Here is a 10,933-nt window from a genome sequence, read left to right as displayed (position 1 = left end):
TATACATATTATGGACTGGTCATTTCTTCGTCAGAGGGCAAACGGGCAAATTTAGCAGGGGATCAAATACTTTCCCCCCCCTTGCTGTATGTGTTGTTTATGCATTCTAACACTGTGACAACAGATGGCTGGCTAACCCAATCTCTCATACAAAGTTTGCAATGTGTTTAACTGCAATGCTTCTATGATGTGCCTGGATCCAGCCTTAGAGCGCAGTGAAGCTCTCCCACCCCCTGTGCAACGCACAGCTCATAGCTGTCACAGATTTGAAAATAAGGGTCCTGCAGCCTCGAAAATAAGGGATCAGCAGCCAAAATAAGGGATTTTGCTTAGCTTATACAGAAATCCGGCACTGATGGATCCATGCTGCTTTTGCTGCCACTGACTGTGTTTTGCAGGAGGTTGGACTAGATGATTCTAAGGGTCTACAACTCCCACCAAAGAAGAGAAACTGAAGAGGACCTCTTTCATAAAGAATGGGGAAAGTTTATAATTTAGTTGAAAAGCTATTGTAAAGAGTTACATACATTGGTAGGATTGACAGAAAACTTGTAGTAAAAATTTGAACTATGGATGGACAAATGATTTATAAAAATAGAGTTATGAAAGGGATGCAGAGGGGGAAATCGCTACATTAAGATGCTGCACTGGTTGGAGGGTATGCTAAGCAGCACGTCGGGGCTGCCGTCGTCCTGGGGCGAGGAGTTCCATTGGCCCTTCCCTGCCTGAGAGGGGGGGGAGGAAGAGAGACCCTCGCCCATGCCGCCCGCGAGCCCGGCATGAGGCGGTTGCGGCGCCCGCTGAAGCGCCGTCCTTCTGTGTCCCTCCCCATCTCCTCCTCTTCCTCCTCCCTCAGGCCGCCTCTGGCTTCCCCTGGCAGCGTGGAGGAAGTCTCGCAAGAGAGGGGCTGCCTGCCTGCCCGCCACCACCTGTCTCCTCACGACGCGCCCCTGAGGGGGAAAAGGGAGAGACGGAGATGCGGCAGCTCGTGCGCGCACTCTCTCTCACGGCGGAGGACCCTGAGCCGCTGCTTCCCTCCCGAACCAGGCGAGCATGAAACCTGGGAAATTTAAGGGACATCATCAATCCAGGACAGCAGCAGGACACGGCACTGGGATAAGGGAGTTTCCCGCCAAATAAGGGACGGTTGACAGCTATGTCACAGCTCTTTCTCCCACCCACCAGCTGTTCACATCAGCATGATTTCATTAGTGTCATATTCACCTCTGTCTTTGTACCAAGGGGCTTTGAGGGGATGTATTTACCCAATGCAAAGATGCTCACACCATGACTAAAAATGAATTAGAAACAGCTTAAGGACTCCAGTCTGTCTGTAGCTCTTTTGAGAAACAACACATCAAACGGTAGTATTTTAGAACAAAATACACTACATGCAAGCATTTTGGATAAGGTCCTGTGAACAAGGATTAAAAACCCAGCACTAGAAAGTGAAGTGAGTGCACATTAAACCGGACTATGAACACAGCCTCTGTTAAAGGAGTGAGGCAGTCTCTGCCCAGCTCCAGTGTCCCTGCCATTTCTTCTACAGAAGTAAATCCCAACAAGAAAAATTGCTGAATTTTGGACAGCTCTGACATTGTCACCAATAGGAATCGTTCAGAGGACGCAGTATGTTTCTGTGCTTACAGGCTTGCAGGGGGATTTGGAATCAGCAAGTCTTTCCCACCCACCCTAACCTGCCATATTGACAAGCATCATGGCCCTGTGAGAGGACTCATGAAAGAACACTTTGCCCAGGTCCTGTTGAACATGGAGTTGGGACTGTTTCTTTGTTGTTGTTTAGTCGTTTAGTCGTGTCCAACTCTTTGTGACCCCATGGACCAGAGCACACCAGGCACTTCTGTCTTCCACTGCCTCCCGCAGTTTGAAGAAGAAGAAGAAGAAGAAGAGTTTGGATTTGATATCCCGCCTCTCACTCCCCTTCAGGAGTCTCAAAGCGGCTAACAATCTCCTTTCCCTTCCTCCCCCACAACAAACACTCTGTGAGGTGAGTGGGGCTGAGAGACTTCAAAGAAGTGTGACTGTCCCAAGGTCACCCAGCAGCTGCATGTGGAGGAGCGGAGACGCGAACCCGGTTCCCCAGATTAGAAGACTACTGCTCTTAACCACCACACCACACTGGCTCTTTGGTCAAACTCATGCTGGTAGCTTCGAGAACACTGTCCAACCATCTCGTCCTCTGTCGTCCCCTTCTCCTTGTGCCCTCCATCTTTCCCAACATCAGGGTCTTTTCCAGGGAGTCTTCTCTTCTCATGAGGTGGCCAAAGAATTGGAGCCTCAGCTTCACGATCTGTCCTTCCAGTGAGCACTCAGGGCTGATTTCCTTCAGAATGGAGAGGTTTGATCTTCTTGCCATCCATGGGACTCTCAAGAGTCTCCTCCAGCACCATAATTCAAAAGCATCAATTCTTTGGCGATCAGCCTTCTTTATGGTCCAGCTCTCACTTCCATACATCACTACTGGGGAAACCATAGCTTTTACTATACGGACCTTTGTTGGCAAGGTGATGTCTCTACTTTTTAAGATGCTGTCTAGGTTTGTCATTGCTTTTCTCCCAAGAAGAAGGTGTCTTCTAATTTCGTGGATGTTTCTTATTGGGCTGTAAATCCCACTGGAAGCAATGGGACTAAATTTACAGCACAATCCTATGTGTGTATCGCAGGGTTTTAGACCAGATCAGCCTCAGGCTCCCTTCCAACTCTACAATTCTATGATTCTATGTCTACACAGCCGTAAGTCTCACTGAATTGACCAGGACTGAAGCCCATGTAAACGTGTATAGAATTGCAGTCTGAGTCGTGGCCAACTTGTTCCACTGGTGCTAACAGGAGTTAGGGGGAAATTGTTGTTGTTAACATTACAGTGGTACCTCAGGTTAAGTACTTAATTCGTTCCGGAGGTCCGTTCTTAACCTGAAACTGTTCTTAACCTGAAGCACCACCTTAGCTAATGGGGCTTCCTGCTGTCGCCACGCCACCGGAGCATGATTTCTGTTCTTATCCTGAAGCAACATTCTTAACCCGAGGTACTATTTCTGGGTTAGCGGAGTCTGTAACCTGAAGCGTATGTAACCTGAAGCGTATGTAACCTGAGGTACCACTGTACTGGGATTTTCTTACTGCAACAGTCCAGCAAAGACCACTATATTTTAACTCTTTTGGTTGCTCTTACAAATGGTGTGGAGGGTATAATCATTATAATTACATAACTGCAATCAGTTCTAGACATATCCACTCAAAGTAAATTGAGGCTTAAGAACTGAGAGCTTTTCCAAATTAACCAATCTGGAGTAAAGGGATGTGGTTCTAGTGTATACTACATGAATACTTACTAATCTTTTATGTTTTTGAATTGCTTAGAAACATTACATTACAGTGATTTTGAATTGCTTAGAAACATTACAGTGATGCGACAATGGCCGCGAGAATTTTAATAGCACAAGGATGGAAGAGTGAAGAAACCCCAACTAAAGAATCATGGCAAGAAAAATTGATGGACTATGCAGAACTGGCAAAACTGACATACAAACTATGGGACAAGGATAACTGTGACTTTAAAGATACAAAGTATTTGAAGACGCAACAAAGCGAACTGGACTCCTTGGCTGGTTTTGAATAAGCATTCACAAACTTTTTATTGATAATAATCAGCTAAATAGTTTGAGGATCTATACAACTGTGTAACATGCAGAAAATAGCATTTTTAGAGAAATCAAAGACTGGAACTGTGGGAAGTTGGGGGTGGGGGTGGGGTTCTGTGGGGGGAGGGAGGGGAGGGAGGAAAAATGGGGGGAATAAGGATATGTTTCTGGATAATATGTTTTGTTTTAATTTTGAATATTTTTTTTTTAAAGAAACATTACAGTGATTCTTTGGGCTTGGTCTTAGTTTTTGTATTCCATTGATCGTAACTAGCAAACTTTTTTTTGTTTCTTCCTTTAAGTAGATGGGGTTGGACTTGCAGCAGTCAAAATCACAGTCTTTACATTAAAGTGTGAATTGTAAAGGTGAAAATCCACAATGATTTTAGCTTGGATAAAAATTGGGTTTTAACTTGGGTGGGCGATTTTTTATTTGGAGGGTGGGATTGTTTTAAACTGTTGTGAAATGTTACATGTTAATTTAGATTTTTGTAATGTTTAGGAGCTTTTGTTGGGGAGTGTATTGTTTATTAGTGTTTTGATTGTTTTTATTATATTTTGATTGTTTTTATTTTTATTATGTTTTTATTGTTCTCATTATGTATTTTGTGCTCTGATTATTTTTATAATGTATTTTGTCCTTCGTATATTGTAACTTTGTGTTGTGAACCGCCTTAAGACTTACAGTTGTAGGGCAGTATACAAATTTAATAAATAATAATAATCTTTGTTACAGCTTGATTTGTGCATACTTTCCCAACTATAATAAAACAGGAGGGTTTTTTGTTTGTTTGTTTGCTACTATCTGGGCATTTTCCTAAGGGGAACTCACAGCAACTCAGTTCCTCTCAGGTGGGTTCCAGCATGTTTTCAGGTGAGTTCCGGCACCTCTCAGGTGGGTGCCGTTGCCATTCTAAGAAAAGGAGGCAAGTATTTTTATTTTTATTTTTAAAGTAATATTTATTAAAATTTCAAAAAATAATAAAAATAAGAAAAAGATAATAAAACAAAAAATTACAAAAAACTGAAAAATAAAAACAATTAAAAACAAATCAATTTTTCCATAACTTATCTTTCATTTACTTGTTTCCTTGACCTCCTCACACCTCCCTTTTTTGTATTCTAGTTCAGTTAGTTAATTCAGCAAATCCTTTCCATCTTTGTTTTTATCTTAATCATTTATCTTAATACGTTGTAACTTTACATTCTCACCTGTTGACAACCCATTTTTACGTACTCCTTTATAACACTACTGCTAAGACCACATAACTTCATTCCAACATCCTTCTAACATTCCTTAATTTTACAATGTTTCTGTAGATAGTCTTTAAATTTCTTCCAACCTTCTTCTACCGATTCTTCTCCCTGGTCTCGGATTCTCCCAGTCATTTCCGCCAGTTCCATATAATCCATCACCTTCATCTGCCATTCTTCCTTGGTGAGTAAATCTTGTGTCTTCCAATACTTTGCGATGAGTATTCTTGCTGCTGCTGTAGCATACATAAAAAAAGATCTATCCTTCTTTAACACCGATTGGCCAACCATGCCCAGGAGGCAAGTATTCAAGGTGAGTTCCGGCACCTATTTTTCTTGAAAAATGGCACTGGCTATTATGCATTTCTGTGTTTTTATGTTATAAACTGGCCTGTGATCCTGGGATGAAGGGTGTCAGAAAGTGTCTGGGCGGAAATCGCTTGAATGTCCGGTATGTGTGGCAAGCCATGTTGGAAGTGTAAAGGTAAAGGGACCCCTGACCATTAGGTCCAGTCGTGACCGACTCTGGGGTTGCGGCGCTCATCTTGCTTTATTGACCAAGGGAGCAGGCATACAGCTTCCAGGTCATGTGGCCAGCATGACTAAGCCGCTTCTGGCGAACCAGAGCAGCGCACGGAAACGCCGTTTACCTTCCCGACGGAGTGGTACCTATTTATCTACTTGCATCTTGTCATGCTTTTGAACTGCTAGGTTGGCAGGAGCAGGGTCCAAGCAACGGGAGCTCACCCAGTCGCGGGGATTCGAACCACCGACCTTCTGATCGGCAAGTCCTAGGCTCTGTGGTTTAACCCCTCTGTTTAACGTCCCTCTGTTGGAAGCGTAGATTTTGGCAAATTTCCTTATAAATTGTTCGACATTTCTATTTTCAGATGCTGCAAAAAAAAAAAAAAAAGCTCAACAACTTTGGGCAAAACTAAGAAGACCCCCTGTTATGAAGCCTTAGGGTGGGACCGCCACCAAACCAACCCACCTGGAGAACAGGTGAGCAAGATCTGTTCTCCGAAACATTTACTGGATCTTAGAACTAACTACGGAGATTTGGTGGGCCTGATCCATCCAGCAGCATCCTACCTGCTTGGAAGTAACTTTGGGTTGCCTTGAGTGAGAGAAAGCGAAATAATAATAATATTATTATTGGTGGTGGTGATGGTGATGCCCAGCGGCCCCTAGAGGCGGCAGATCCGTGCAGCCCAACTGCGAAAGGGCCTCCTCCGTCCCGCCCCCGGGAAAGGTACGAAGATGGCCGCGCTCGCCGCCGACGTGGAGGCGGCCGGGCTGGAGTCGGTGTTCCCGCAGGAGCTGGGGCTCTTTGCAGATGCTTTCCCGGCCGAGGCCCGTTACCGGTTCTGCGGGCTGGAGCTGAGCATCGCCCAGCACCACGGCGCCCAGCTGGGGGTGGCTGCGCCGGTTTGGGAGGCGGTGAGTCCGGGCGCAGCTGGATCCGTCCGGGGCCAGAGATTTGCACGAGGCTGGGAGGAAGGGCTTACTAGCGCAGCCCTGCGCGTGTCTACTTGGAAGTAAGCCTACTTGGAAGTAAGTTTAGCAGGGCTTACTTCCAGGTAAGTGTGCATAGGGTTGCAGGCAGCTGGGCTATTGCTTCAGGTAGATCTTGGCACATCCGTGCAGGACTCTTCTTAAAACAGGTAGAAATCTTGTCGTTGCATATTTACGTTTTCTAAGCCTCTGAGCTTTTTATGGCATGCATCCAGGCTCAAGCAGTGATCTCCGCAGGAACTTTTCGGCGCATCTCTTGCACAAGCCTGCCCCAACGAGCCTATTTCAAAAGGGCAAAGCAGTCTGCACTGAAAATAGATCTAGGCAAGGCTTCCCAAACTTGGGGCTCCAGTAGTTTTTGGACTACAACTCCCAGCATCCCTAGCTAGCAGGACCAGTGGTCAGGGATGATGGGAGTTGTAGTCCAAGACCCAAATTTGGGAAACCCTGGTCCACACTTTTGACTCCATGGGATTTAATCTGCACATGCAGTAGAATTGAGTTGTTGTTATTGTTGTCAGCACATAATTACTATTACAGTGGTACCTCAGGTTACATACGCTTCAGGTTACAGACTCTGCTAACCCAGAAATAGTACCTCGGGTTAAGAGCTTTGCTTCAGGATAAGAACAGAAATCGTGCTCCGGTGGCACAGCAGCAGCAGGAGGCCCCATTAGCTAAAGTGGTGCTTCAGGTTAAGAACCGTTTCAGGTTAAGAACGGACCTCCGGAATGAATTAAGTACTTAACCCGAGGTACCACTGTACTGTAATGTGAAAGTGTTGCTTTAGTTCTTTTAAAAAGGGCAACTGCTTTTTGGTGTCCTGTGAAGTAGTGCCAGATTTAGGGAGGTGTGGGTGGTTCCCTTGCACAGGGTGCTGAGCTGAGGGGGCACAAAATAACAACAACAACAACAACAACATTTTTTAAAAACCTATATTGATACAGAATAAAAAGAATTTTAAAAGAACTTAATAAATAGCAACTGTATCAAAACGAATTATTGTGAAAATAAGAATTTTTTTGGGGGGGGGAGGTCCCAAATTTTGCCTTTGCTAAGAGTGCCATATCACCAAAGTCCACCCTTGACATGAGCATGAGATGGACCTGTGTTCAGTGCAGGCTGCTGTGCTGTTGAACTTCATCTTTTCCTTCCTCATTACAGTAGCGTTTTAATCCCTGAATGTCAAATGCTTCACAGGAACAATTATAATTCTCCCCTCCTCCCCTGCAGACATTGTCAGCTTGGTGAGCATCTGGTGGGTTGGCCAACCAAACTATGGACAAGGAAGAGTGCTGTAATAATAATAATAATAATTTATTATTTATACCCCGCCCATCTGGCTGGGCCTCCCCAGCCACTCTGGGCGGCTTCCATAAAAACCCAAAATACAGTAAAATATCACACGTTAAAAACTTCCCTAAACAGGGCTGCCTTCAGATGTCTTCTAAAAGTCTGGTAGTTGTTGCTCTCTTTGACATCTGGCGGGAGGGCGTTTCACAGGGTGGGCGCCACTACCGAGAAGGCCCTCTGCCTGGTTCCCTGTAACTTGGCTTCTCGCAGTGAGGGAACCGCCAGAAGGCCCTTGGCGCTGGACCTCAATGTCCAGGTAGAACGATGGGGATGGAGATGCTCCTTCAGGTATACTGGACCGAGGCCTACTAGTCCTGTTGTCAAAGATGGAATCGGAAAGTTTGCATCACCTACATAGATGTGCTTGGCATACTGAATGTATCCTTGGGATCTTTAATTCACTCCTCATTTACTCTTCATTCTCTCTCTCTCTTCCCATGTCTAAGGCTCTAACCCTCTGCCAGTATTTTGAAGCACAGAAACTGAATTTCTGGGGCAAGAAGGTTATAGAACTGGGTGCTGGCACGGGCGTCGTGGGCATCCTTGCAGCCCTTCTTGGTAAGTAGGATCACTTAATGATTATTTATTTGTTAAATTTATATACTGCCCTTCATCCGAAGATCTCAGGGTTGATTCACAGCATAAAAATGCAAGATAAAGTCACAACACGAAATAAAAACAAAAGCAACCAATAATCTGCCCCTCTCCCACAAAACACATTTAAAAGGACATAGAATGTTATTCAGCCAAAGGCCTGGTTCAAGAGGAGCGTTTTTGCATGGTGTCTTTTTTTTTTAAATGAATTTTTATTAATTTACATCAAAAGAAAAAACAAAAAAAATTATTAGTTTCACATCAAAATTTCACAACATATTCCTTTTCAGGACTTCCTCCAGCTTATCCGTAAATCATCCGTAGTTATAATTAAAGTTACGCATTTCTTAATTTTGTATTGACATTGTTTATCTTTCTTTCTATTCCCTTTAGACAATATTTCTTAGTCTTTCACAGTGCTTCTTTAAATCCCATTAGCGTTATCTGTCCCTCACTTATATGTTCCAGATATTCCACAAATTTCCCCCAGTCCTCGATGAACTTTTGGTCTCTTAAGTATCTAATCTTTCCTGTCAATTTGTCCAGCTCCGCATAGTCCAACAACTTCATTCTCCATTCTTCCACGGTCGGTATTTCTTGCTGTTTCCAGCGTTTTTGCATGATGTCTAAAGTTGCATAAGTGATGGTGGCAGGTGAGCCTCCCTGGGATGAGCATCCCACAAATGGGGAGTCACCACAGAAAAGGCCCCTTCTCATGTTGCCACCCTCTGGAGCTCTTGTGGAGGAGGCACACAAAGAAGGGCCTCAGGTGATGATCGCAGGGTCTGGTTTGGTTCATATGGAGAGAGGCGGTCCTTGAGGTACTGCAGTCCTGAGCTGTTTAAGGTTTCATAGGTCAAAACCAGCACTTTGAATTGGGCCTGTTAACTATGTGGTAGCCAGGGCAGTTGGGCCAGGATTAGTGTCACATGTTCAGACTGTCTTCCCAAGTGAGCATCCTGGCTGCTAAATTCTGCACCAGCTGAAGTTTCCAAACCATCTTCAGAGGCGGCCCTACATATAAAACATTGCACTAATCTAACCTAGAGATTTTACTTTCTTGGGCTCCATGATCACTGCAGATGGTGACAACAGCCACGAAATTAAAAGACCCCTGCTTCTTGGGAGAAAAGCAATGACAAACCTAGACAGCATCTTAAAAAGTAGAGACATCACCTTGCCAACAAAGGTCCGTATAGTAAAAGCTATGGTTTTCCCAGTAGTGATGTATGGAACTGAGAGCTGGACCATAAAGAAGGCTGATTGCCGAAGAATTGATGCCTTTGAATTATGGTGCTGGAGGAGACTCTTGAGAGTCCCATGGACTGCAAGAAGATCAAACCTCTCCATTCTGAAGGAAATCAGCCCTGAGTGCTCACTGGAAGGACAGGTCCTGAAGCTGAGGCTCCAATACTTTGGCCACCTCATGGGAAGAGAAGACTCCCTGGAAAAGACCCTGATGTTGGGAAAGATGGAGGGCACAAGGAGAAGGGAACAACAGAGGACGAGATGCCTGGATAGTGTTCTTGATGCTACCAACATGTGTTTGACCAAGCTGCGGGAGGCAGTGGAAGACAGAAGTGCCTGGCATGCTCTGGTCCATGGGGTCACGAAGAGTCAGACATGACTAAACGACTAAACAACAACAACAACAAACCTTGAGGTTACCAGAGCATAGACAACAGTAGTTAGGCTGGCCAGATAGAGGTACAGCTGGGCCACCAGCCAAAGCTGATGAAAGGCACTTTGTGCCACTGAGGCCACTTGAGTCTCAAGTGACATTATGAGTAATACATATGGTACCAAACTGAATTTGTTGCTAACAGTTTCCTTTCCATTCTTCCAGGAGGTGATGTGACCATCACAGATCTTCCTGTGGCCATGAAGCAGATAGAGGAGAATGTCCGCCGGAACGTGCCTGAAGAATGCGCGACACGAACCAGAGTTTGTGCTCTGTCGTGGGGTGTGGACCACAAAGAGTTTCCCCAAAATTATGACTTCATTCTGGGTGCAGATATTGTCTATCTCAAGCACACCTACCCCCTGTTGATCAGAACTCTCCAGCATCTATGTGGTGCTCATTCTACCATTTACCTGTCTTCCAAAATGCGTCAGGAGCATAGTACGGCGCGGTTCTTTGAGACGCTGCTGCCTGTGCACTTCGCCTCAAAGCTGGTCTTTAGAGATGAGGTTGAGAATATTAATATCTACAAAGTGACCTGCAAAAGTGACATCAGACCGTGAGCTTCTTGGATTACCAATGAGTGTAGCAAACACTGCCTTTACCTAATTTTTTTTTTAGAAAAACAACAGAGTGTTTTTAATCCAGAAGTCTGGGGTGGGGGTGAGGTGACCCATTCATCTGCGGTAGCTATTATCCAGAGTTCTCTATCCATCAGCAAATAGTAATACAGTGGTACCTCGGTTTTTGAAACGTCTCCATTGACGAACATTTTGGTTTTCGAACGATGTAAAGCTGGAAGTAAATGCTTCAGCTTTCAAACACTTTTCGGAAGCTGAACATGCCATCTGGCTTCCGTATTCAGTTTTCGGTT

At 44.7% G+C, this 10,933-nt stretch overlaps 1 protein-coding gene across 1 annotated transcript; it reads left to right on the top strand.

Annotated features, from left to right (window-relative positions):
* Window positions 1–6,160: 6,160 nt before the first annotated feature.
* Window positions 6,161–10,675, top strand: EEF1AKMT3 (EEF1A lysine methyltransferase 3). Its single transcript, XM_083729529.1, has 3 exons — window positions 6,161–6,356; window positions 8,231–8,342; window positions 10,225–10,675. The coding sequence occupies exons 1-3, from the start codon at window positions 6,177–6,179 to the stop codon at window positions 10,620–10,622; spliced, it is 690 nt and encodes a 229-aa protein (XP_083585655.1). The 5' UTR covers window positions 6,161–6,176; the 3' UTR covers window positions 10,623–10,675.
* Window positions 10,676–10,933: the final 258 nt, after the last annotated feature.

The sequence above is a fragment of the Podarcis gaigeae genome (assembly GCF_964106915.1).
Source record: "Podarcis gaigeae genome assembly, chromosome: 2".
In the NCBI taxonomy this organism is placed as follows: domain Eukaryota; kingdom Metazoa; phylum Chordata; class Lepidosauria; order Squamata; family Lacertidae; genus Podarcis; species Podarcis gaigeae.
The sequence above is the reverse complement of the archived record's forward strand: the minus strand, read 5'-3'. Positions and strand labels throughout refer to the sequence as shown.

What these genes read in the sequence shown, in the direction of transcription:
- EEF1AKMT3 (XM_083729529.1), top strand. Translation starts at nt 6,177, where the DNA reads ATGGCCGCGCTCGCCGCCGACGTGGAGGCGGCCGGGCTGGAGTCGGTG. An exon ending in CTGCGCCGGTTTGGGAGGCG is followed by an intron (nt 6,357 to 8,230) that starts GTGAGTCCGGGC and finishes CCCATGTCTAAG; the next exon opens with GCTCTAACCCTCTGCCAGTA. An exon ending in CATCCTTGCAGCCCTTCTTG is followed by an intron (nt 8,343 to 10,224) that starts GTAAGTAGGATC and finishes CCATTCTTCCAG; the next exon opens with GAGGTGATGTGACCATCACA.